Below are 27,450 nucleotides of genomic sequence, written 5' to 3'. Positions count from 1 at the left end.
CTCCTTCAGGATCTCTTGGTAGACAGCAGAATTCATAGTTCCTTTTATCACGGCAAGTCTTCCAGGTCCTGAAGCAGCAAAACAGCCCCAGACCATCACACTACCACCACCATATTTTACTGTTGGTATAATGTTCTTTTTATGAAATGCAGTGTTCCTTCTACGCCAGATATACTTGGACACACACCTTCCAAAGAGTTCCACTTTTGTCTCATCGGTCCACAGAATGTTGTCCCAAAAGTCTTGGGGATCATCAAGATGTGTTGTGGAGAAATTGAGACGAGCTTTGATGTTCTTTTTGCTCAGCAGTGGTTTTCTCCTTGGAACTCTGCCATGCAGGCCATTTTTGCCCAGTCTTTTCCTGATGGTGGAGGCATGAACGCTGACCTTAACTGAGGCAAGTGAGGCCTGCAGTTCCTTGGACGTTGTTGTGGGGTCTTTTGTGACCTCTTGGATGAGTCGTCGCTGCGCTCTTGGGGTAATTTTGGGCGGCCGGCCACTCCTGGGAAGGTTCACCACTGTTCCATGTCTTCGCCATTTGTGGATAATGGCTCTCACTGTGGTTCGCTGGATTCCCAAAGCTTTGGAAATGGCTTTATAACCCTTTCCAGACTGATAGATCTCAATTACTTTCTTTCTCAATTGTTCCTGAATTTCTTTGGGTCTCGGCATGATGTGTAGCTTTTAAGGATCTTCTGGTGGACCTTACTGTGTCAAGCAGCTCCTATTTAAGTGATGCCTTGATTGTGAACAGGTGTGGCAATAATCAGGCCTGGGTGTGGCTAGAGAAATTGAACTCAGGTGTGGACAACCACAGTTATAGTATGTTTTAACAAGGGGGGCAATCACTTTTTCACACAGGGCCATGATGGTTTGGATTTTTTTTCACCTTTAATAATAAACACCTTCATTTACAAATTGCATTTTGTGTTTACTTGTGTTGTCCTTGACTATTGTTTAAATTGGTTTGATGTTCCGAAACACTTAAGTGTGACAAACATGCAAAGGAACAGGAAATGAGGAAGGGGGCAAACACTTTTTCACACCACTGTATATGGTAGGGTACTGTAATGTGTAACTCATTGTTAGCTGATCTCCTCCTCACACTGGATTGGTGTGTGAAGAGGAGAACCCAGCAACAGCAGTTACACACAGATGTTTGTTTGCATTTAGTGACCGGCTGTGATTGGAAACAGCAGGTCACTTGGTAAAGAGCCAAATTTATTTGCTCTCTACCCTGATCAGAGCTGGGCTGTATCCAAGCGAAAAGCCTCAACTCTAATCGCCACGCTGTGGGCCCCCGGGGCACGCATGAGTGCCGCGCACACCGCTTCACAATGCTGCTCTGCATAGTGACCGGCTGTGATTGGATACAACCGGTCACGCTGCTCCCCACGCTCCACCAACCACTCATTACCCCCATAGGGGAACGGCTGTGTCCTGAGGGACACGCCAGATTTCCGATCGCCACACTGTGGGCTCCCGTGGGCCCGCAGTAGCGGTGGTAAGCTGAGGACGTCATATGACGCATTCCCAGGATGGGAGATCTACGGATGTCATATGACTATGGGAGGGTAATGATGTGGTTAAAGAGAAAATCCAACATGACTTTGGGGTTAAGTTTGTCAGACCCAGTTGGGTCTTCCTTGTTGTCCATCTTGATGTACTTATGTTGTAATAAGCAGTGTATGTGAAAAGAAGAGTAGCTGGTTTTCATAGGTCTCTGATTTTCACAATGTATTGCCTAAAACTACTACTATTTTTTTTATATTTCTGCCTCGGCCCCCATTTCTACTCACTCCCTGCCACACAGACAACCATAACTGGAAGTAAAGGGAAAGCTTTTCACATAGAGAGCAAACATATTTTAAAAAAACTACTTTCTCCTTACTCTACCTGAAACAAAAATAAATACATTTTGGCTACAGATGAACATTTTGGGATTTTTTATGTGGCATACCCGGGTAGCTTACATCCAGTATGTAAAATACTGAGATCCTAATGCTTAACGTCCCATTCTAAAAATAATAACATGATGCCTTGAGGGACATGCTTTTTATATAGAGCTCTAGAAGAAAGATATAAAATAAATAAATAATGCATCCATCCAATCCATGGGTGCTCATGTGTGGTCCTCCAGCTGTTGTGGAAGTCTCATCATGCCTTTTGGAGTCATGCTTGTAACTGTTATGCCGTGTACACACGGCCCGGCTGTTCGACAGCAAAGGTCCAATGGAACAAATTTGTCGGACAATTCAACCATATGTGGGCTTCATCGGACCTTTGCTGTCGAAAAATCAGACGGACTTTAGATTTAGAACAGGTTTCAAATCTTTCCGACGGATTCGAGTCCAGTCGAAAAAGTTTGTCTGTATGCTAGTCAGACGGACGAAAACCAACGCTAGGGCAGCTATTGGCTACTGGCTATGAACTTCCTTATTCTAGTCCAGTCGTACGTCATCACGGTCGAATCTGTCGGACTTTGGCGTAATTGTGTATAGACAAGTCCGTTCATTCTGAAGTCCATCGGAACTCCGCTGAAAAGTCAGTCGGGTAGACCGTCGGTCCTAGACTGCCGGAAAGTCCTGTCTCATGTACGCGGCATTAGCCTTGCAATGCATCATGGGAATTGTAGTTCTGCAACAGCTGGAGGGCCACAGGTTGAGCACCCATGATATCATTATCACATAATAAAATGTATTTTTTAATGAAAGTGCTGACTTTGACATGGTATCAGCCTCTTAAAATGCCTGTTCAGCAGGGATGGAAAGTGAGAGGAATTAACAGTACAAGAAGCTAATCAGTTCATCTAACACAGAGGCGTACCAACGGGGGGCGGTGCGCCTTGGGTGCCACATAGTGGGGCGTCTCAATGGCATCGCTATGGGGGTGACACCATCCCAAGGGTGACAATAGCCCTGGCTGTTCCCTTTGGCAGTTTTCTTTTGGCCAGAACACCCGGCGCCGTGCCCATGCTAGCCTGGCCTGGTCTGTTTTTTCCTCCTTGCTCCTCCCACCACTGCTGTGCTGCTGAGTCAGGCCTTTCACTATTCTCCGCCTGAGCGTCGCGGCTGCCTGTGTGTCCTCTGGAGTCCGGACCTCCCTAGCTGCCACCCGGGTGTACCTGAGGCTGAGCCAACTGCCCACCCGGTGGGGAGGGGGTTGTGGAATGCAATGGCAGTGTCCCCCACTGCCCAGGGTGAGCTTGTGGTAAGGGGGTGGGGAGTGTGGGTTGGCATTGTGTCCACCACGCAGTCACTTTAGGCACCCTGAGCTGGTGTGAGAAGATGGAGAGGTGTTTGTGTCTGCCACCCTGAGCTGCTCTGATGAGGCTGTATTGATTGGCACTGGTGAAGCTGCATTGATGGGCACTGTGAGGCTGCATTGCTGGGCACAGATGAGTACTGGTGAGGCTGAATTGATGGGCACTGATTGGCAATGGTGAGGCTAAACTGATGGGCACTGGTGAGGCTGCATTGATGGGCACTGATGAGCACTGGTGAAGCTGAATTGATGGGCACTGGTGAGGCTGCATTGCTGGGCACAGATGAGTACTGGTGAGGCTGAATTGATGGGCACTGATTGGCAATGGTGAGGCTAAACTGATGGGCACTGGTGAGGCTGCATTGATGGGCACTAATGAGCACTGGTGAGGCTGCATTGATGGGCACTGGTGAGGCTGCACTGCTGGGCACTAATGAGGCTGCATTGATGGGCACTGATGGGCATTGGTGAGGCTGTACTGATGGGCACTGGTGAGGATGCATTGATCTCTTGTATCATGTCCTCAGTCTCTTACCATCTCCTGTACCATGTCTGCAGTCTCTGACCATCTCTTGTATTATGTCATCAGTCTCTGACCACCTCCTGTACCATGTCCACAGTCTCTGACTATCTCTTGTATCATGTCTGCAGTCTCTGACCATCTCCTGTACCATGTCCACAGTCTCTGACCATCTCTTGTATCATCTCTGCAGTCTCTGACCATCTCCTGTACCATGTCCGCAGTCTCTGACCATCTCTTGTATCATGTCTGCAGTCTCTGACCATCTCCTGTAGTATGTCTGTAGCCTCTGACCATCTCTTGTATCATGTCCACAGTCTCTGACCATCTCCTGTATCATGTCCTCAGTCTCTAACCATCTCCTGTGGTATGTCTAAAATCTCTTACTTGAACTTAAACACATTGCTAATAGTATAAGCTATCTGTTTATGACAAAGCTAGGACTGTGCAAGGGTAAAATGCCTCTGTGCTGACAAGAAGCAGGCTGATAGGAAGAGAAAGCAGCGTGACAGAGAGATTAACTCAACACCGTGCTGCTTCTTCTTTCACTGTCCAGGCACAGGCTGTGGCAGGTCCAGAATGACCTGGGCTGAGAGGAATGGGCTTTAATGGTGCGGGTCATATCAGATTGAGGACATCTAATGGCAAAAAAAGTACTTTAGGAGGAATCTTTGCATTAAAGCTGAACATTGTAGCAAAAGCTAGGTTTTATTATGTTATCTTTTAATGGGCTATTCAGTTGTATCTTGTTGTTTTTGGCTGAAGTTCTACTTTAGGGCTGCAGGACTGTTGTGGATTTATGAGTGTCAAGATGCACCTTGGCAAATTCAAAATTTTAGTAGAACTATGTTGCTTGGCTAGGTATTACAGTTTCTTCTGGTCTGACCGCAGATCTAGCCATATTAATGGAAATACAAATCCACATCCGGTAAATGTTTACTGGTGACATCTCAAAATTTCTAGTGTTATGGTCATGAGCGAAAACAGACCTCCCAAGAAATGCTTACATTCTTGTAATAAGCTCTCCAAAACCAACAGCTTGGAATAACACTAGGGTCATTTAAGAACCATCAGAAGTGTTCCAGGGGAGCATGCTGTCATAATTTATAAAGTCTAGCATGTGTCAAGACCAGCAATGATCCACCCCAGCAAGGGACAGGGCCAGCAATAACTCCCAACAAGTGTCGGTGCTAATAATGAAAATACCCAGCAAATATCAGGACCAACAATGACATTTCACAGGGCAACACTCCTAGCAAATGTTAAGACGAGCAATAACCCACTGCACAATAATAACCCTTTAGCAGCAATAATAACCCCCTCTGTTGCCTGCAAAAATAACAACCCCATTGTCCCCTTCAATAGTAACCTCTGGCTGCAATAATGACCTCCAGCAAAGAAAGTAACCCCAATGTCCCCAAAAATAACACCCCCAGCAACCATAAAAACCGGGTGCCATCATCACACCAAGCTGGGCTGCTGCTAGAGGTTAAGTGGATGCTGGAGCTTACCTGGCTACAATTTTATGTGTATTTGATATGGAAGATCACATATCAAAGACCGCTGCAGAGGAATACTCCCTTAACAGGGAAGATGCTTCAGGCTGGTTTATAACCTGTCCAGCAATGAGATTTGTGCAGGAGGATACAGCTTAGATATCCAAATGCCTGCATGACCTTCCATAATAGAGGGTCCATCACTTTTGGTAAGAGCACATCTTGACCTCAATGTTGGTGACATCACAAGATGGAGGATTTTTGGGGATCTGTGCCAGACAAACATTTCAGTCTGATGTTCGATCATCTGAATATCTGGTTACTTCACTCAGCTTGTTTTGGACATTCTTTATTAATATTAATTCTTTATATTATTTGTGTTATATCTCACATTTTTTGTTAGTGCTATTTTGCTTTTATAGACACACATGTAGTATTGTCATTTTATTTTTTAACAATAATAACCCCATCACTGAAAATAACCTCCACTTTCCTCAGCAATTATAACCCGCTGTCCCAAAAAAACAACCCCCAGAACAATAATAACCCTTAGTAACAATATTAAAAAGTATGTAAATCCAACATTTCATATTTCTGATATGTGCCTGCTGTACCATATACTTGTAGGAAAAAGAATCCTGTTCTCTTTGTATTGCTTCCTTTTGTGTGAAATCCCTGGTGTTCCTGCCAGTCTTTCCAATTTCCTATTAAAAACTGACCACACTAATCAGGAGACCACATTGTGGTCACCCTGCTTTTCTCCAATGACCAAACTTGTCCTGACACACACCCCCTGCACACCCATTCACTGGGAAGCTTAGTGTACTGCTATTTCCCCTCCTCTAGCCCGTATGGAACTGAGAACAGATGGAATATGATCTTTTATAAGAAAGGGGAAATAAAGTTATTTATATCAGTACATAAATGTTTTGTCTTTCATTTCCATTTTAAACTGAATGGGTTGTTTTACAAAGTGATTGTTTACAATCACTTTAGCCCCCTCTGTTCCCAGCAATAATACCAACCCCCACTAATTAATTTCTATAATTACCTCCAGCAGCAATAATAACCCCCAGCAATGATAATTACTCATATTGTCACCAAAAATAACCCTCAGCAGCAATATTACCTCCTGCAATGATAATACCCCCCTGTCCCCAGCAATAATAACCCTCACTGTCACCAAAAACAACCCCTAAGCAGTAATAATAACCCCATCAAAAAGAATCCCTACTGCCCTTAGCAATAATACAACCCCTATTGTTCCCAGCAATAATAACCTTCAACAGCAATAATTTACCCCAGCAATAATAACAACCCACACTGTCCCCAACAATAATAACCCTCTCACTGCCCCAAAAATAATAAGCTCCACCTGCAATAATAACCCCCAAATAGAATAACCCCAGTAATAACCCCAGCAGCAATGATAATGCCAATGCCCCCAGCCTTAATACCACCCCCCCTTAATACCCCCCTTGCACACAGACACTAATGAGAATGGGAGTCTCCATCTGGGGATCTCCCTCAGGAGGTGTTCATTAGTGGGTCTCTCACTCTCTCTTACACTGTCTGTGTCCATTAGGGGGTCCTCCATCAGGGGATTTCTCCCCCCCCCCCCATAAACACAGAAAACCCCTAGAATCTAGCAATGGAGTGAGTGCTGCATTCATGGCAATATGCCGGGTGCTGTATTCATGGCAATATGCCTGGTGCTGCATTCATGGTAATATGGCGGGTGCTGCATTCATGTCAATACAGCGGGTGCTGCATTTATGGCAATGGGGTGGTTGCTGCATTCATGGCAACACAGTGGGTGCTGCATTCATGGTAATACAGTGGGGGCTGCATTCATGGCAATACAGTGGGGGCTGCATTCATGGCAATACAGTGGGTGCTGCATTCATGGCAATACAGTGGGTGCTGCATTCATGGCAATGGAGTGGGTGCTGCATTCATGGCAATGGAGTGGGTGCTGCATTCATGGCAATGGAGTGGGTGCTGCATTCATGGCAATGCGGTGGGTGCTGCATTCATGGCAATGCGGTAAGTGCTGCATTCATGGCAATGGAGTGGGTGCTGCATTCATGGCAATGGAGTGGGTGCTGCATTCAAAATTAAATTAAAATGAAAGGAAATTGATGTAAAAAAAACAAACAACTCTTTAATGAAGGTGGGGGTGTCGGGGAGGGGCGCAGCTACAGATTCTCGCCAAGGTTGCTGGAGACTCTAGCACGCCTCTGGAGGTGAGGCAGAGTTCAGAGGTAAGTGCTAAGTGATGAGGCGTATGGGGGTCATTACTAAGTGAGGCAGTGGTCAAACATAAGTGATACAGAGTTCAAAGGTCAGTGCTAAGTGAGGCAGAGTTCAGAGGTCAGTGCTAAGTGAGGCAGAGTTCAGAAGTTAGTGCTACGTGAGGTAGAGTTCAGAGGTAAGTGCTACGTGAGGCAGAGGTAAGTGCTAAGTGATGAGGAGTTTGGGGGTCATTACTAAGTGAGGCAGAGGTCAAACATAAGTGATGCAGAGTTCAAAGGTCAGTGCTAAGTGAGGCAGAAGTTAGGGGTCAATACTAAGTGATGCAGAGTTCAGAGGTCAAAGCTAAGACCCCTTTCACACTGGAGCGGTTTTCAGGCGCTTTAGCGCTAAAAATAGCCTCTGCTAGGCGCCTGAAAACTGACTCCCATTCATTCAAGTGTGACGCTCCTGAGGCCGCGTACACACGGGCGGATTGTCTGCCCAACTAAGTTCGGCAGACAATCCGACAGACAGTCCGTTCAAAATTAGCATGAACGGACTTGACCACACACGATGAGCAGACAGTCCGCTGAAAGCGTGCGTGATGACGTGTACAGCACGTACGACGGGACTAGAAAAACGACGTCCTATACACTGCAATGCAACCTTCGGCCGTGTAAACCCTTTCTGAGCATGCGCCATACTTAGTCCGTCCAACTTGCCTACACACGAGCGGACTGTCCGCTGAAACCAAGTTTGGACGGACAAAACCAAGTTTGAACGGACTGTCTTACGGAAATTCCGTAAGACTTTGTTCGTCAGACTGTCCGCTGAAAAAGTCCACTGAAGCCCACACACGAGTGGATTGTCCGCTGAAACACTGTTCAGCGGACTAAGTTGGGCAGACAGTCCGCCCGTGTGTACGTGGCCTTACTCCGGTGGTGCGCTTGCTGGACGTTTCCGAAAAGTCCGGCAAGCAGCATCTTTGGAGTAGGTTGGGAGCGCTGTATTTAGCACTCCCAAAATGCCCTGCTCCTTGGACTAAATGGGCAGTGCTTCCAAAGAGCCTGAAAATAGCTTTGGAAGCTCAGCAACACAGGAGTTTTTAACCATTTCAGTACCAAGGCACTTATACACCTTTCTGCCCAGGACATTTTTCAGCACTGTCACACTTTGAATGACAATTGCGTGGTCATGCTACACTGTACCCAAACTCAATTTTTATAATATTCTTCCCACAAATAGAGCTTTCTTTTGGTGGTATTTGATCACCATTGCGGTTTTTATTTTTTGCTAAACAAACTAAAAAAGACAGAATTAAAAAAAAAAAAAAAAACGTTTTTCTTTGTTATATCATTTTGTTTTCTCCTTCACTAAAGGGCACTGATGAGGCTGCACTAATAGGCACTGATGAGGCTGCACTGATGGGCACTGATTAGGTGGCACTGATAAGGTGGCACTGATGAGGCAGCACTAATATATAGAATTGATGGGGACTGATATACAGCACTGATGGGCACCGATAGGTGGCACTGATATGCAGCACTGATAGGTGGTACTGATGGGCATTGAATGGTGGTACTGATGGGCACTGATAGACGGCACTGGTGGGCACTAATAGGTGGCACTACTAGGCGGCACTGATGGACACTGATAGGCACTGATAGGTGGCACCGATGGGCACTAATGGGTGGCAGTGATAGGCCGCACTGATGAGGTACTGACAGGCTTTACTAATGGCCATCTGAAGGGCACTGACAGGCGTTACCGATTGTCACTTTTATGGGCACTGATTGGCACTGTTATGGGCACTGATTGGCACTTTGATGGGCACTGACAAGCGTTCCTAATAGGGCACTGACTGGCAGCTGATGGGCACTGATTGGCATTGTTGTGTCACATCTGATGGGAGCTGTGCTGATAATCAATGTGCTGATTGTCACGGTACTACTTACAGCGAACCCACAGGCGAGCAGGTGACACGGGATCCCCCAGGGCGTGGAATCTAAGAGTCAGCCGGTGTTCTGCCAGGGACCCTCTCACGAAGGTTTGGACTTAGCTGCGTGCTGACCCCAGGTCACGACCCCTGGGTTCACCCTGCTCGCTAGGGAAGTACCAGAAGACACTGTAGACAAGGATGGTTGGATGGATGAAGCGAGGAAAGCCAGATAGTGAGCCAAGTCCAGGGCGGGCTGCAGACAACGTAATCAGAACAAGCCGGGTCGGTACACAGAAGATCAGTTCACGAGAAGTCAGGTAAAACAGGTTATACAGGGGAGCTTCAGAAACAAACGTTGCTCAAGCAATGGTAGCAAGTTAGGAAGGGATATAAATAGAGAAGCACAAGAGGGGCTGGACAGGAAGTAGCAGGAAGGAAACATATATCAGGCAACAGGTGAAGGGCGTTGACGCCCATAGCTGAAGAGTGCACAGAGCTGAACACCTGACAGTGGACAACAGATGCCAGCCGACCCACTGCAGTAAAGGTGAGACACAGATCAGCTCCGCAGCTGATCCGTGACACTGATTATCAGCGCAGACCCCCCCTCTGACAGCAAGAGCCGATTGTTTACAGGTACTTCCTGGTTCACGCTGTGATCAGCTGTGATTGGTCACAACTGACCAGGTAATAAGGAGCCTCTGCCAGAGGCTCCTTACCTAGATCGGAGTTGTGGTGTGTCATCTGCCTGTGTGACATTTTTCATGTTGATTTTGTATATTTTCAAATACTAATGTAAACTAATGTTAACAACTATTTATTGGGTTGCTTGTAATTTAAATATTTTAACTCTGTGATTGGATGAGGGGATATTGTGATGTTCATCTGTCTTCCTTGCCCCCTCATTCTCAGAACATCTTGTATTCTGTCAAAAGAATGCATGATGTCTTATGAATGGATAAGTTGGAGAATGAGCGACCCCCTCTCATCACTACTGTTGCTGAAAATGTAGGTTTCAGTGCCAGAAGTTCAGCGCTTACAGTAGTCTCTGGATTTAATGAAAGTAAGGAGGATGTGGATTAACTAAAGGGATGTCACAGGACATGTCACTTGCTGTTGTGTAGGTCCCCTCCCTCCCAGGCTCTGCTGCAATGAAAATAGGGTTACAATGAAATAGAGACAGATAACATTATTTGTAAAGCCCTGTGTATATACACGTGTCCTTTTGTGTTCTCTGTGTACCAGGGGCAGATATGTGTTTAGTACCACTTTAACAGACTGTGCTGCCTTCTGCAGTTTAATGGGTAAAGGATGTCCCTCTTGGTATTCACAGTCGATGGCTCTACCTTGGCTTTAGGACCTCCAAAACTATACATGTCAGTGGTCTTCATCGTGAGGAACTCTCCTTCCTGATCCTTCCTAAGTCTTTCAGTCCCATCATTCTTGGAGTTCTGTGGTTGCGGAAACATACACCCTATCTAGATTGGAACTGTGGTCAAGTATTTTCATGGGGTCCCAATGCTATCAGACTTGCGTTCCTAAGGTGACCCAACTTTCTCTTTACCCGTGGCTGAGGTCACTGCCTCTCCGATGCTTCCTTGGCATTTTCAGGTATTCCAAGATTTTTTTTTGTAAAAAAGCTGCTGACTATTTGCCTCCTTACTGTCCCTACAATTGCACTATTGACCTCCAACCCGGGCCTACTCTGTCTGGAGGTCAAGTATACCCTCGCTTCATTCCTGAGACTTAAGCCATGTCTGAGTACGTCTGGAAAAATCTGCAGAAAGGTTTTATTCTCAAGTCCAATTCTTCTGCTGGGGCCCTGCATTGATTATATAGGTCTCAACACAGTTAAGAATCGGTACTGGCTTCCCTTGATTTCTGAAATTTTTAATAGGCTTTTAGATGTTTGAATCACTTCTTTGACCATGGAGGGGGCTAATGCCAGAGCCTGGCCTCCTGAGGCAGTTCAGGATTTCCACAAACTCAGCACAACCTTTCTCTCTGCATCTATTCTCATAGTCCTGACATTATCCAGCCCTTCTTTGTCAGAAACAATGAATCAGACTGAGACAGAAGTACAATTAAATCACCCTTGTTTATTAATATAAATAAAAAGGTAAATAGAAAAGCATAGTCAAGCATAGCCAGAGTCCAGTAACCAGATCGGGTAGTCAGCCAGGCCAGAAGTCAGGGATCCAAGTAGAGCAACAGCAAGCAGGATAAGGAGCCAGAAGGGATGTCAGCAAGCCAATCTTTAAACAAACCGCAGGAGATGGTTTCTAGTGATGTGACCAAGGCGAAGGCAGAGGTGAAGTGAGCTGGAAGGCTTTAAGTAGGCAGGTCAGACGAGCATCATCAGGAACAGCTAGTAACTGTGGAGAGAGAAGAGAGCTGGCAATTAGCCGACAGCTGAGCGGCCAGCCCAGAAAAGGAAGGGCTAAGCCAGCCCTGACATTCTTCTTGGAGGTCAATGCTTCATCTTTGAGAGCGGGGACCATTCTCCTCCAAATGCATGATGATAAACTTCGCCCTTGTGCCTTCTTCTCTAAGAAATTTTTGGATGCTGAAAAAATTACACCATAATGGATTCCGGAAATTCTGGCTATTAAGCTGGGGCTGCAAGGATGGTGACACCTACTTGAAAGGATCTCCACACCATATACTGATTTATACTGATCACAGGAACTTCCAGTAAATGCAATCCGCCTATCATTTGAATCCCTGACAATCGTGATGGTCTCTCTTTTTTGCCAGGTCTAACTTTGACATTACCTTCCGGCCTGGTTCTAAAAATATTTTATAAGAAATAGGGACTTTAAGGAAAGCATGGCCTGGTAAGGCCCAATAATTCCATCCCTAGGGACTTTAAATGATAACACGGCCTGATAAGGTCGTGAATATCCATCCCAATTACCTAACTAAACAAAGGGGAGGGGAAATAAATTACAGGGGAGGTGGGACTTTAAATGCAGCACATGGAAGCAAAACAGTAAAAGGGCGAATGTAAAGGAGTTTTATTGATACATCAATATATAAAAATACATAGTGATAGTATAATTAAATAAATATAGAATAGTAATACAAAGTAACATACATATAATAATACATATGATAATAAATTCACTAAATACACTCCAATTTGATGTATTGGTAGTATAAAATAAGCAAAACTATATAAATATAAATAACAATAATAAATTCATATGGTTTAAACAATAAAACATTCCCTCATTCGCCTCAAAAAGACATGGTATATGGCAGTACTTAAGAGGTAATATCCGCAGGACCTATGACCTCACTAAACCTGAAAGGGGAATAAGGATTCTATAATGACATAAAGACATAAAAGTCTTAATATGATTTGGTAAATACATGGAAACCGGTAGCTCTACGCGTTTCGTGGCTCAACCGCCACTCATCAGGAGCAAGCAGGTATGGAATCTGTTTAGAAAAGTTATAAATTGTAAAGATAGAAAAATGTATTGAATGTAAAGAAAAAATATATATATGGCTAAGAAAGTAAGGTTGGGGAGAGAAACAAGTAATCACCCCAACCAACACTAACTTACTGGAGTTCGCTGTGTAGCTGTTGCGGAAGTGGGACTGAAAAAGCGGTCCGAGAAATAGCTCCAACCGGGAGCTGAGGTGGACAAACACCCAGCACCGATATGGATGATACCCAGGGTGGGCGACTCGCAGGGACATTCTAAAGAGAAAGGAAAGGGAGTGAAGATAAGAGGGAAAAAGGGGGGGGGAGGGGGGAAAAGGGGCCAGAAGGGCAAAGGAAGGGAAGGGGAGGGGGAGAGATTGAGAAAAGCCTGAGCGGGAAAATTACATAAATATGTACAAAGATATGAAGGATGGGGACTGTCCCCATCCTTCATATCTTTGTACATATTTATGTAATTTTCCCGCTCAGGCTTTTCTCAATCTCTCCCCCTCCCCTTCCCTTCCTTTCCCCTTCTGGCCCCTTTTCCCCCCTCCCCCCCCTTTTTCCCTCTTATCTTCACTCCCTTTCCTTTCTCTTTAGAATGTCCCTGCGAGTCGCCCACCCTGGGTATCATCCATATCGGTGCTGGGTGTTTGTCCACCTCAGCTCCCGGTTGGAGCTATATCTCGGACCGCTTTTTCAGTCCCACTTCCGCAACAGCTACACAGCGAACTCCAGTAAGTTAGTGTTGGTTGGGGTGATTACTTGTTTCTCTCCCCAACCTTACTTTCTTAGCCATATATATATTTTTTCTTTACATTCAATACATTTTTCTATCTTTACAATTTATAACTTTTTCTAAACAGATTCCATACCTGCTTTCTCCTGATGAGTGGCGGTTGAGCCACGAAACGCGTAGAGCTACCGGTTTCCATGTATTTACCAAATCATATTAAGACTTTTATGTCTTTATGTCATTATAGAATCCTTATTCCCCTTTCAGGTTTAGTGAGGTCATAGGTCCTGCGGATATTACCTCTTAAGTACTGCCATATACCATGTCTTTTTGAGGCAAATGAGGGAATGTTTTATTGTTTACACCATATGAATTTATTATTGTTATTTATATTTATATAGTTTTGCTTATTTTATACTATCAATACATCAAATTGGAGTGTATTTAGTGAATTTATTATCATATGTATGTTACTTTGTATTACTATTCTATATTTATTTAATTATACTATCACTATGTATTTTTATATATTGATGTATCAATAAAACTCCTTTACATTCGCCCTTTTACTGTTTTGCTTCCATGTGCTGCATTTAAAGTCCCACCTCCCCTGTAATTTATTTCCCCTCCCCTTTGTCTGGTTCTAAAAATGCCTGTGCTTATGCCTTGTCCAGATCATTTGATGTTACTGACTCTAAGTGTAATGTTAAACTGGAACCTATTATTCCTACCAATCGTATCCTAGACACTACCAGTGTTCACATATCCCACCCAGAAAGATCTTTGTGGTGCCCACTCTTTGCTCAAAGCTTCTCAAATGGGGACCTGAATTCTCAGGACATCCTGGTGAGCAATGTACCTATGCCTTCTTGCAGCGTTTCTACTGATGCCCTTTGCGTCAGAAGATTATGGTTAGGCTTGCTTCTTTTTGTGTGCAGATTAAGTCTTCCACGTCTGCACCAGCAGGTCTCCTTTTACCTTTACCTATTCCAGATGAAGCATGGCATTGCATCTCCATAGAATTTAGCTCTGAACTAATCCCCTCAGCAGGCTCCATCGTTGTCTGGGTGGTTGTGTTACTTAACTCCACTTCCAGGACTACCTTCTGCTGTCAGTTTGGCTTCTATCTTCTTGGTATGCCCTCACACATTGTCACAATTTACAGCTCGCTCTAAATTAAAAATTAAATTAAATTAAATTAAATTTAAAATTAAATTAAAGGAGGGCTCTAGCCACATCATTTGGAATCAAGCTGGACGTGTCCTCAGCCTTTCACCCACAATCAAATGCACAAAATGAAAGGGTCAACCAAAATGTTGAACAGAATCTTTGTACCTTCATTTCAGCCCATCAGGATGACTGGGTAGATCTTATACTCTAGACAGAGTTTGCTCTCAATAACCACGCTAATGCCAGCTCTGATGAGTCTCCCTTTTTCACGGTATATGGCCTCCATCGTTCTGTACCATTTCCTGTTCCCATCTCTTCTGCGGTGCCTGCAGCTGCAGAGATGCAGTGATAATTCAAATCTATCTAGCGGGATGTTTTCAAGAATTTACATCTGTCAGTTTCCAAATACAAAGTAGCTGCAGATCATCATCACCGCATGAGTCACAAAGTTCTCCCTGATGACAAGGTTTGGCTTTCTACCAAGAATATCTGTCTCCGAGTATCCTCTACGAAATTCACTTCTTGTTTCATTGGTCCCTTAACCATCCTCTGCCAGGATATTTTTTACATGTAGGGGTGACATGTCAGAATTGGCCCGGGCTGGAAGTGGTTAAAGTGGTAGTAAAGTCTTGAGAGCAAAAGGAAAAAAATCGTCTTCTGCAGATTTAAGTCATAGTGTACTTGTATGCACTGCAATGACAGACTTACCTACAAAAAGAGCCCTCCAGTGATGCGCTGTAAGGGCTCTCCCCAATCCCATGCACTTCCATCTTTACCTGGTCTTCCTTCTGGGATTTGTATTTTTGTCCACTTAATTGGCTGGGCCGAGGTGAGGTCACTACCATGCATGTGCATGGTAATCCCATCGCCATGACACACAGAAAATATGGTCTGAGCTGCAGCTCGGATCACATTACACGCTGACAGACTGACAGGCAGGGAGGACATTTATGACAGAAAAGATCTAGGGTCTCTTCTGTTAAAGAAGGTCTGCCTGTAAGCGTTTTCTTTCATTACTGACATTCTTACCACTTTATTACCAATTTAACAACAATGTCAGCTCCCAGATTTATTCCCTTATCCTTTATGCCTTCCAATGGAACTCCAATTTATTTTTCAATGAAGGCTGCAAAGCATTAAAACTGAGATCAGCAGATTGCTGGTGCAACGCTCAGGCCTCTGCAGACTATTTTTCCATTTTCAGGTCTGTACTGTGGTAGAGGAAGTATCAGTGAACAACAAATGCAATGACATCACCACACTTGTGCTCCATTAAGAACTACAAGCCCCTTTGTCACAGTGGCAGATAAGACTTGTAGTTATTTCAGTAATTTGACTTGGAGCCACATACAGGCAAGTCAAATTCAAAAGATGACAGCAGCTTATGGGGAGAAAAAAATAATTCTGTAATGTAGGGGGTGGTTTGGGGGTGAGACTAACATGCAAGATGGTCAAATAGATGGACTTAGCTTTTAACATAGGCCTGACAGAAAGAAATATGGAGACTACCACTGTTCAACTTTTGAAAAAGCTAGTTGTCTGGCTGCAATGCTGACCCTCTGGCTTGACCTAGAACAACTAAGGAAATTTAGGCCTATACTTTTTTTTAGGACGGATTCACATATGTGAATTGGATGCATAATTTGCATGACAGGCTAGTGTGAATGACTCTCAATGAAGGTTCGGGGCAGCCGCCATGCGCATTCAAAAAGGGTCCCGTGCATTTTTGGGTCCAATTCAGGTGCACATTCAGGCAAAAATTCAGACCTAAATCGCATATGAACCGGTGAACAGACACACACTGGACCAAGTAGTGTATTTAGGTTTTGTGCTGCCCTGGACCTGAATAAACCCGTGCACCCCCTAATTTAAATATGACCCACCTCCTCCTGTCAAGGCCACACACCTTGCTGTTTAAGACCCGCATTGAAATTTTCAAGTAAGGACACATGTTCCGAGAGCCTGGGGGGCAATGGATTCCCTTAATTTGCATCCTCTAACTTCCTGTTTGGCTATGAGGCAGGAAGTGAAGGAAAATCTCTGCAATGGGACAGGGATGGTAAAAAATAAACTGACATGGGCTATAAACCTCCCTTACTCTATCCAAAATGAAAAAAAAATGTTGTATAGTTCTACTTGAAGCACAAATTTCTGATCATTTTATGGAGAGGACTAAGAAGATATACCCATGCCAATGGTGCAGCAGAAAAAATATAGCACAGTGATCAAGGTTTGTGGTCCAAGATGATAGGACAGTCAAAATTAGAAGCGGTGCCCCCCCCCCCCCCACACACACACAGTTGCAGAATGCCGGCCACCCACATACAGGAAGCAGTGTGGCGACTTTACGGGGTGCTAAACTAATTTGCCTCTCAGCCCAGTCCACCCCATAAGACTGCCGCTACACTAACATTGTAGTGCAAGCTGGTGGGGATTCTTTCCATGCTGCCCCCCCTGCAAAGTGCTGCCCTAAGCCTGGGCCTTGTTGGCCTAGGCCAGGATACAGTGTTGACTGGACCCCAGGCACGAACCTACAGCAACACATATATGAACCTTGCCTTAGACTTTCCTTATCTGCATGACTGCTCTGAGTTGACAACCAGTGGGTAATTTTAAGAGCCAGGCAGCTGCACTATTCAGAAAGTAATTAGTGGCAGCTCTGCATTTTCCTGATAGCAGGTGAATTATTACTGAGCCTCTTTAACAGATTATGCATTACTTCAATTTTTTTCCAACCACATTACTTAGAATATTTGTAGCTCTGCCCCCAAAGGAGCTACTGGTTAAGATGGGTTCTATGCTCTTTCCCTCAACCTCCTTAAGGGCCTCAGCCCCTCTGACACATCAAGTTGTCAGGTGACCCGAGACCAGGTGACAGATGCACTCCATAGGAGTCAGAAGTGCCCCGCAAGGTAGTGGACCTTAGGACTGACTGCTGCGGATTGTACCCAGGGAGATCCAGGATACAGGTCTACAGGATCACTAACGCAGATCCCAATGGGAGCTTGAGCCTAGATTCCCCAGGGCGCAGAGTCTAAGAGCCAGCGGGTGTTAGCCAGAGCCTCCAGTGGTGAGGATGGACTTCGCTGATGTGGCTCCAGGTCGCGGCCCCTAGGGTCTCACAGCTCACGCTCACAGTAGACTACAGGAGAAGGAAGCAGCAGGCTGGGGCGACAAGGATAGTAAGGGGATACAGCAGAGGTCAGGGCAACTAGCAGACCGGAAAACAGAGTACACGCCAAATGTTCAGGGTCACAGGCAGACAGGGATGGTCGGGACATGCAAAAGGTCAAGGTTGCAAGCAGACAGGAATCATTGAGAACATGCCAAGGTCGGTAACAGAGACAAACATAGAGCACACGGCAAGCAGGAAACAGGAAGCCAAACACACAATGATACACAATGGTTGATCAGCACCGCTGGCTTGCAGTGCACAGGTTAATATAGGGTTCCCTGATAGGGCCTGGGGTGGAGCATGCTTAGAGGAGAGGTTATACAAACCACCAGGTGGAAGTGGCTGGCCTCTTAGTCAGAACACATGAGGGGAGGTAAGCAAACAGAGGAAGATCACTGCATAACCATGACACAGGTGCAGGAAAAGGGATAAGCAAACACAGTGAAACACAGCAAATAATTCTTATCAAGAACCAAACAGTTAGCAAAGGTAAACTCAATGTATTAATACTTGATAACCAAGCAAGTACAAATAATTTGAAAATTGTGGTAACATAGTCCAGTCCAGCATGCAGAATGGCTAGCAGTGAAAGTTAGGCATACATGGCATAAACTGCCCAGATCAGCATAAACAGTAGCAGTGCCACCTCAAGTGCAGCAGTGGGCAGTAATAAGACTTGATCTAACAATGCAGGATCTGTACTGCCAGTGTACATGGTTAATGGCTGTGCTAGGCCTAAATCGACTGGGTAGACACGGCCAAAATCGAACAACAGAAACAGTGAAGGAGAAATTAGGGAAATCTGCAAGATGGATTCTAGGGGAAGTCCATAAAGTTGATCTTCCACCAGCTAAAGCTGGGGTTGGGGCTCTTTAAGTGAATGTTGGTACACTTATGGTGGTCTTTTTAACCTGCGTATAGTAAGGTGACAACAGGTGCAAAATAGTAAAGTGCAAGGTGAAACTAGGAGTGTTCTAGATATAATGATAGTGCAATACAACCACAACTCCGAGTTAGTACTGGTGCAGTATGGACGAAGAAAATGAGGTATGGAATTGCTATGGTTGGGTGCTATAATTGTCTTTCTCTCAGCAATATGGCTACTGATAAACAGTACAAAATCTGGCCAGTGGCCCTCTCACTAACTGCTCAATGTGGTGGTAGGCATCGTCAGTGGAAGGGGTTCCTTCAGTCCTTTCCTGGTGTGACTGCAACTCAAACTATCAAAGCAGTGAGTCTGGAGAATGCTCTGTTCTTGGCACCAATCCCACAAAGTCAACAAGCCTGGCAGTGCTGCCGATTTCCCGGTGATCTTCCCCTCAACTTCAGGCTCTTAAGGACTGGCTCTGTCTCCTGCTCTCACAGACCGGTCTGAATGTGTGGACTCCTGAGGCACCAAGAGAGCAGGCTTTTCCTGGGTGATTCAATAAGAGCTCTCCCTAGCTCCCCTACTCACACAAAGTCTATTGGGACCTGTAGTTCATAGAGTCAAATGTATCAATACATGGCTGTGGCTTCAGACTACACCTCCCAGGATTTCAGGTCCTCTGCATTGAGGTCTATGGGTTCGCTGGACTCAGATCTCCCCCTGCTGGCCAGTGGAGGATTGTGTAGTACAACATTAACATCACCAAGGGCAAATTAAATAAGAGCAATGTCTCCCTCCCCATACTGTCATAACCCAGTACCTGGCTACATATATTTTATGGTGGAAAAGTTTCAGATACTTGAAAAAAAAATAACTTACCTTTGCAGGTAGTCCAAGAAAGACAAGGATGCACACAATATATTGAGAATAATAATAACTCTCCATTGTAAGAAATCTAGAAAAATAACAAATGTCATAATGTTAACATCCTAATGCATACAGAGAGCTGGTAAATGCTAATTCCTAAACTATATTTTAGAAAAATGTATCCCTTTAAATCCTATGGTGCACTTCACACCGATCAGCTGCATTTTTAAAAATCCTGTTTGCTGCATATTAGGTGTGCTTTCAAAACTGCAGCAAAAACACAGCACCCTATTGCAATGAATAGAAAAATTTGTAAAAAATGCATCAAAAACGCACTGCGGTTGTATTTCTGGTAAATTTTTTGAGTTACGTGTTCATGTTTGACAGATACACACACCAAAAATGCATCAAAAACACATATGTGGTTTTATCATTTAAGGTTATATTGTGTGCACCAATAAGGACAATACAAACCCAGCATTGACATAGGGTACAATAATTATAAACTGTTAAAGCGGGAGTCCGCCGGGACTCCGCATTTTTATTTTTTTTTAAAAGCCAGCAGCTACAAATACTGCAGCTGCTGACTTTTAAAATAGTGACACTTACCTGTCCAGCGTGCCCGCGATGTCGGCACCCGAAGCCGATCTCTAGATCGTCACTCGGGTGCTGCCGCCGCCATCTTGGGTATGGGAATCAGGAAATGGAGCCTTTCGGCTTCATTTCCCGGTTCCCTACTGCGCATGCGCGAGTCGCGCTGTGCAATAAGGACGGTCCCCGCTGCCTCTGGGATCTGTGTGTTTCCCAGCAGGCAGCGGGGCACTTGCGGAAGGGAGCGGGCACTTGCGGAAAGGGGCGTAATCTATGCCCCTTTCCGCAGAGAGCTATCCCGGAAGTGGGTGCAGTTACCTGGATTATCCAGGTAACTGCACCCCCCTCCCCCCTGAAAGGTGCCAATTGTGGCACCGGAGGGGGGGAGGATTCCGATGAGCGGAAGGTCCATTTTAGGGTGGACCTCTGCTTTAAACAAACAAATGATAAAGTAAAAACATATACTAGGTACATAGGGTGATGTCAACACGGCAACAAAAACACTACATTAGTCTGACATAGAATGCAACAGTGTAAGACACTAAAATTACCCAGAGGCTGTTGTACACAAACAAGAAGGCAAGAGCAAGAAGGAAAAGAGAATAAGCAAGCTCAATAGGGGAAGACAGGTATTGAACAGGTTTTATTGAATTGTTCATCTTTTCATTTTAACGCAGCCATTAATTGTTCCATCAGGTTAATTTCATTCACCACAGCTATCCACTGACCAACTGATAGGGGTTCTGAGCAACGGTCTATAAAGGGCGCAGGGGTGCCGCCCCCTTAATCTCCATGGAGCGGCCCCTAATCTCCATGTGGGGTGCTGGACGCATAGGTTTCTATTAGGTTTTATTTTTTATTTTTGAAGCACATGATTAGAGCTTGAGGCTCTAATTGGCTTCAAAAAGGTTGGACAGAGCACTGCGCCCCAAGTTCACCCACTTGTGACATTAGCGAATCAACATTTTGTCTTCCTGCTTCTCCTCTCTGCCAATCAGGACAGGAAGCGGGTCTTAAGATCGGATTGGCTGGGAGGTGAAGTGATCGGATTGGCTGGGACAACAGGATGTCTGCTAGTGAAATGTCTGTCAGTCTGACAACCTTTTTCCCGGATAGAGTCCCAGAAGGGGCGGATAAGGGGGCATGTCCAAAATAAGTGTAATAGTGAACGGTCTGACTGTTGACAAGGCCAACAAGTGGGGGGGAGCGGAGGATAAATCTTATTTAGGAGCGTGGGAACTCCATTCCATTGAGTCAGGACCTTAAATCCCACCTCCTGGAACCTACTCGCAATTGAGGATCATGCGAAAAATACATAATACGCTCTCTTTGTTCCATTTGGAAGGCCCGGACCAGATCATTTTCCCAATTCTGCAGATAGGGAGGTATAAAGCCTTTCTGGGGCTCAATCAGTATTGCGCACATTAATGGCAGAACGTGGCGAAGAGGGGCGGGGTCCAGGCAGAACCTCTCAAACGCAGACAAGGAATGACTAGGGAAGGGTACATATTGCAAGGAGGTGAGAAAGTGTCTAATCTTTGCTGCTTGTGTCACCAGTGCGGGGTGGCGACAGCATTGCTTGAATTTCCTCGATAGTGCCCCATCGACTCTCAAGAAGAAAGACTTTCTTCCTGAGGGTCGATGGTGCACTATCGAGGAAATTCAAGCAATGCTGCCCCCCCCCCCCCCCCGGATAGGTCTAAACTGGTTGGTCAAGTTACATTCCTTAAACCTTCTCCTTGACAGACTGGAAGGGAACTCTTGAGAACCAATAACAGCTGACATGAATGATGGGATGGGAGGGACCATCCTGACACAACCCATTGTAGCTATTGATAAACGACAAAAAGTCCTGCGCAAAATATGCCAAAATAATAAAGTCCTGAAATAGCTAAGTGCAAAAAAACGTGTAAATAGATCAATGTAAGTGTAAATAAATAGTCCATGTAATCATAAACACCAACGATGAAAAATGGATGAATAGACGGCGGTAAACAATCCCAGAAGAAAGGGCTCACAGAACTCTCACCTTAAAAAAGGAAAATCAGGCTCATCACAAAATCAGAAGATATCCCACTTCACTCCTCATATTCAGCCACCAGAGGGATCCTTTTACTGTGCCAGATAGGAGATGATTTCTATATCCGGCCACTAGAGGGCCATTAATAGCTCATGTATTATAATGATAACCCAAGCGTGATAATCCGTGGTGAATAACTCAAAAAAAGAGGGGAGGGGGGAAGAGAGAGAAAGAGGAGGCTCCAATGGTGTAGTATGTTGAGAGTAAAATAATCAATTTATTAATAGAAAAGCATAATCGGGCTCTCACATTTTATAAGAAACAAACACACAGCAAGGAAAGTTAAAATGGTGGCGTGGCGTCTTCCGCCAGTCCTACTGTACTTCCGGTGCGTCCTACGGCCACTCCCTACGCGTTACGTCATACCACGTGACTTCTTCATGGGATCCCAATGTGCACATTCATTTTGTAATTAGAAAGAACAGAGTACATTCTAAGGGCCTTCAGTAAGCTGGGGATAGAGCTTGTTATAAAGAACAATAAATTGTCAACATATTCCGTGACTTTGTGATGTGTGTTACTTGCACCAATGCCCTTTATATTTGGCTCGTCCCTAATATGGACCCGCAAGGGTTCCAGTACCAACACAAATATCAAGGGCGACAGCCCTCTCTCGTTCCATTGCCCAGGGAGAAGGGAGAGGAAATTGATGCATTGGCCCGAACCACAGCTGAGGGATGGGAATAAATTGCCTCTATCCACTGACACATATTGTGACCCAATCCTAGGTAGCGCAACATGCATTTCCGAAAAAGCCAGTTGACCTGGTCAAAGGCCTTTTCTGCATCCGCTGAAATCAGAAACATTGGGGTTTTCCTAGACCGGTCCAAGAGGATAAGATTCAAGGCCCTACCTGTGTCATCTCTGGCTTGGATGAACCGTACTTGGTCATAATGGACTAATTTGGGAACAAAAGAGATCAGACAGTTGACTAGGATCTTGGTAAAGATCTTGAGGTCCGTGTTCAATAAAGATATCGGATGATAATTTGCACAGTCTGTCACATATTTTCCCTCTTTAGGAATTTGAGCTATATGGGTGAATAGGTAATTTATAGGGAGTGGAGTCCCCTCTAGGAGCGCATTGTAAGCTTGCATAAATCGAGGCACCAGGTGAGCAGCGTGCATACCATAATAAAGGAGGGGCCTTTTGCGTTCTCCTTTCCTTTGATGACCCTAAGAACTTTTGGTTCTGTAATAGGGCCTTCCATTTCTTCTCTTTCCTGGGATGTCAACATGGGGACAGAGGCGGCTCTCTAATTAGGCAAATTTGGCAGTTGCCTAAGGCCTCGCAGGCGCCGAATTTGCCCAGCATGTGTGTGTGAGTGGAAGGCAGTATCCCACGGTCAGTGTTCCCAAGCTGCGTGCCGGTTTCGGTAAAAGGTCCATCGTATACAGCACTGCTATATGAACAGCGCCGCGGTGCCAACCTGAAGTCTCCTCTCTGCACTCTCCAGTGCCATCTGCAGACAAAATGTAGAGGTGGAAGCGGAGCTGCCGGCCACTGCTGTAATCATGAGGGATGCATGCATGCATGGACATGAGTTTGTTCTGTTAGGTGTGGAGGGAGGTGAGCTAGCAGCTACCAGGACTTGAGTAAGGGGTTTGAGATGTGGGAGGGGGCGGTGAGAGCAGTGTCTGCAGCAGGCTGAGAGGCTAATTCTGGTGCTGTGCAGCTAACTTCAGTTGCTCTATGCATGCCACTGCAAAGTGACCTCTGCAGTGATTAGGGCTCGTTCATACCATATACCACCTTTATACCATCTGCACCCCTTTCATGTCATACTACCCCCCACCATACACTCTGCACCCCTCTCATGTACATACTATCCCCCACCATACACTCCGCACCCTTCTCATGTCCTACCAACCCCACCATACACTCTGCACCCCTCTCATGTCATACAACCCCCCACCATACAATCTGCACCCCTCATGTACATACTACCCACCTCCATACACTCCACACCCCTCTCATGTACATACTACCCATCTCTATACACTCTGCATCACTCTCCTGTACACTTAATCTGATTAGAAATTTTAGCCAGATTTTTTTTTAACTATTTACATTTTTTTTTTACAATTTTTACATTTCTTTCACCTTTTTTTGTGAGAGTTTTTTGGTTTCTTTGGAGAGATATCAGGGGTTTAAATAGACCCCCTGAAGTCTCACTTTTGAGACAGAGAAAAAGGACTGAGGACACAGATTCCCCAGTCCCTTTCTCTGTAGCCTCAGCTGCACTGCAGATGAATGAACAAGAGACAGAGGCTCCTGTTAATTCATTAACCAAAGCATAGTAAACACAGTTTACTCTGCTACAGTTATGATCGAACACAGTGAGTGATCAGTACCGATCACTCACTGTGTTCATTTAGAAAAGGAAGGGGCTGGTAAATGACATGTTTACTATCTCCTTTTCCTGAAAATTTCCCACAGCAGTCAGTGAGAGATAAGAGGAGGGAATCCGGGGAGCACACAGTTATTGTTTATCGCTTTAATTATTTTTCCCATTATGGGCGTGATTGGAGCTTCATGTCTAGGTTTGCCTAAAGCATCACAAAGCCTAGAGCCGCCTCTGCATTGTGACACCTGAGGAGAGCAGGTAAAAGTCTATTATAGAGGTATGGACCAGAGAGTTAGGATCTGTCCCCATAGGGGTCAAGTTGTAAAGATTCTCGTAGTAATTGGGGAAACAATTGGCTATTTCCTGAGATTTGTAAAGTTCTTGACCCAAAGGGGTCGTCGGTGAGAGGATATAAGAACGTGCTTTGGTCTCCCATAACACACGAGCCAAAGGGTCTGCCAGGTTTACCACCAAGCTCATGGAAGAGTCTCCGCAACTACATAAGTTTGGTTTTTGCTTTGACCAATAGGAGAGAATTGAGAGAGCCACGTAAATTTTGTAAGTCGACACCCATGTCACGAACTAAGGATTGTTTATGTTGTCTCTTAAGAACTCTGATGCGCTCCAAGAGACAATCGACTTCCTGTTGTCTGTCTTTCTTAACCCTAGCCCCTAACTTGATAAGGACTAAACATTTGTGAGCTTCCTATACAATGCAGTGCATATGTGTTTTTAAAGCATTTTATCATTGAAAGCAGCCTAAAGGCTAGACATGGGCAGGGTCCAAAAATTAGTTTAGTTTCGTTCCATTTCGCACGAAAAAAAATCATATTTCGGAATTCGCGTATGAAATTAAATTTGGATTCGTACGAAATACGAATTTTCGTTAGGTTCGTAAACCTTTTGTTAAAATAACGAAAGTTCGTTATGATGAATTTATCAGTATGAGGGGCTCCCACCATCCCTGTGCTGTGCTGACTTTCTGGGTTTTTAACCTTTAGGTTCGTAAAGTTTTCGGAAAAATAACAAAAGTTCGTTATGATGAATTTATTATTGTGAGGGGCTCCCACCATCCCTGTGCTGTGCTGACTTTCTGGGTTTTTAACCTTTAGGTTCGTAAAGTTTTCGGAAAAATAACAAAAGTTCGTTATGATGAATTTATTATTGTGAGGGGTTCCCACCATCCCTGTGCTGTGCTGACTTCCTGGGTTTTTAACTTTCAGGTTTGTTAACTTTTCATAACAATTACGAATGTTCGTTATGATGAATTTATCATTATGAGGGGCTCCCACAATCCCTTTGCTGAGTTCCCAGGTCTCCATGCAAGCTGTGTCCATTATGAAGGGTCCCCACCATCCCTGTGCTGTGCTGACTTCCTTTGAATGGTGAACAAAACACCAGTCCTGTTTCTGTTAATTTGGGGCTGAAATTCGAAATTTCGTATTTCGTATGAAATTCGTAAACATAGAAATTCCCATAGGGTTCTCACCATCCCTGTGCTGAGTTCCCGGGTCTGTACACCCGCTGTGCCCATTATGAGGGGTTTCCACCATCCCTGTGCTGAGTTCCCAGGTCTGTACACCCGCTGTGCCCATTATGAGGGGTTTCCACCATCCCTGTGCTGAGTTCCCAGGTCTGTACACCCGCTGTGCCCATTATGAGGGGTTTCCACCATCCCTGTGCTGAGTTGCCAGGTCTATACACCCACTGTGCCCATTATGAGGGTTCCCACCATCCCTGTGCTGTGCTGACTTCCTCTGAGTGATTGGTGAACAAAACACCAGTCATGTTTCTGTTAATTTGGGTCAGAAATTCAGAAATTCGTTAACGTATTCCGTATGTTTCGTATTTCGTATAAAATTCGTTAGCATAGAAATTCCCATGAGTTCCCAGGTCTGTACACCTGCTGTGTGTTCATTATGAGGGGTTCCCACCATCCCTGTGCTGAGTTCCCAGGTCTGAGTGTACACCCGCTGTGCCCATTATGAGGGGTTTCCACCATCCCTGTGCTGTGCTGACTTCCTGGGTTTTTAAACTTTCGTTTTGTTAACTTTTCGTTAAAATAACGAATGTTAGTTATGAATTTAGATCCGAAATTTGTAAACAAAATTTCATATTTAGTACATAATTCGTTTGCATAAAAATTCATATTTCGGATTCGGGGGGGGGGGGGGTGTTGGGGCAGTGGACAGTGTTGGTAAGGAAGGGGGTGGTGTCAGTAGTTTTTTTTTTTTTTTTTTTTGCATTTTTTTTATCAACCCTGTTTGGGGGGGGGACTTTGGTAAGATATCAGGGGTCTAAACAGAACCCTGACATCTCCCCTTTGAGATAGAGAAAGAGGCTGAGGACACAGATTCCCCAGTCTCTTTCTCAGCATTAAAGGGGAGGGCCACCCTGAAAAACAAAAAAATGTTAAAAATTACAAAAAATCTAAAAAAAAAAAAATGAAAACATTTTTTTTTTTTTACTTACCAGAAATGCCTGTTGCTAGGCACTTTCTCCTAATCTTCCTCTTCCTCCTCCGCGGAGATCTTCTGTCTTCTGTCTTCGTCGCGGCATCTTCTGGGTAATGAGTCGCGCTGTGTTCTGGGAACTGTGTGTTCCAGAACACAGCGCGTCCCATTCAGAAAGCGCTGCGGGACTCGCGCATGCGCAGTAGCTGCGGGACTCGCGCATGCGCAGTAGGAAACGGCCAGTGAAGCCATAAGGCTCCGCTGCCTGTTTCCCTT

At 44.9% G+C, this 27,450-nt stretch overlaps 1 protein-coding gene across 2 annotated transcripts in view; it reads right to left on the bottom strand.

Annotated features, from left to right (window-relative positions):
- FGL1 (fibrinogen like 1) overlaps nucleotides 1-27,450 on the bottom strand; it is a 90,567-nt gene that overhangs the window by 41,890 nt on the left and 21,227 nt on the right. Inside the window, exons 1-2 of one of the 2 annotated variants that reach the window (XM_077477383.1) lie at nucleotides 22,324-23,396; nucleotides 19,716-19,791 (exon numbers count right to left, since the gene is read on the bottom strand). In XM_077477383.1, coding sequence (XP_077333509.1) covers nucleotides 19,716-19,781 — 66 coding nt within the window. In that variant the 5' untranslated portion in view covers nucleotides 19,782-19,791; nucleotides 22,324-23,396. Of the gene's footprint in view, nucleotides 1-19,715; nucleotides 19,792-22,323; nucleotides 23,397-27,450 lie in introns of those variants that run through there. The other variant, XM_077477382.1, reaches the window with a different exon arrangement.

The sequence above is a fragment of the Lithobates pipiens genome, unplaced genomic scaffold (genome assembly GCF_037356315.1).
Source record: "Lithobates pipiens isolate NorthernLeopardFrog02 unplaced genomic scaffold, aLitPip1_a1.2 Scaffold_13, whole genome shotgun sequence".
Classification (NCBI taxonomy): Eukaryota; Metazoa; Chordata; class Amphibia; order Anura; family Ranidae; genus Lithobates; species Lithobates pipiens.
This window is presented reverse-complemented; position numbering and strand designations above follow the sequence as displayed.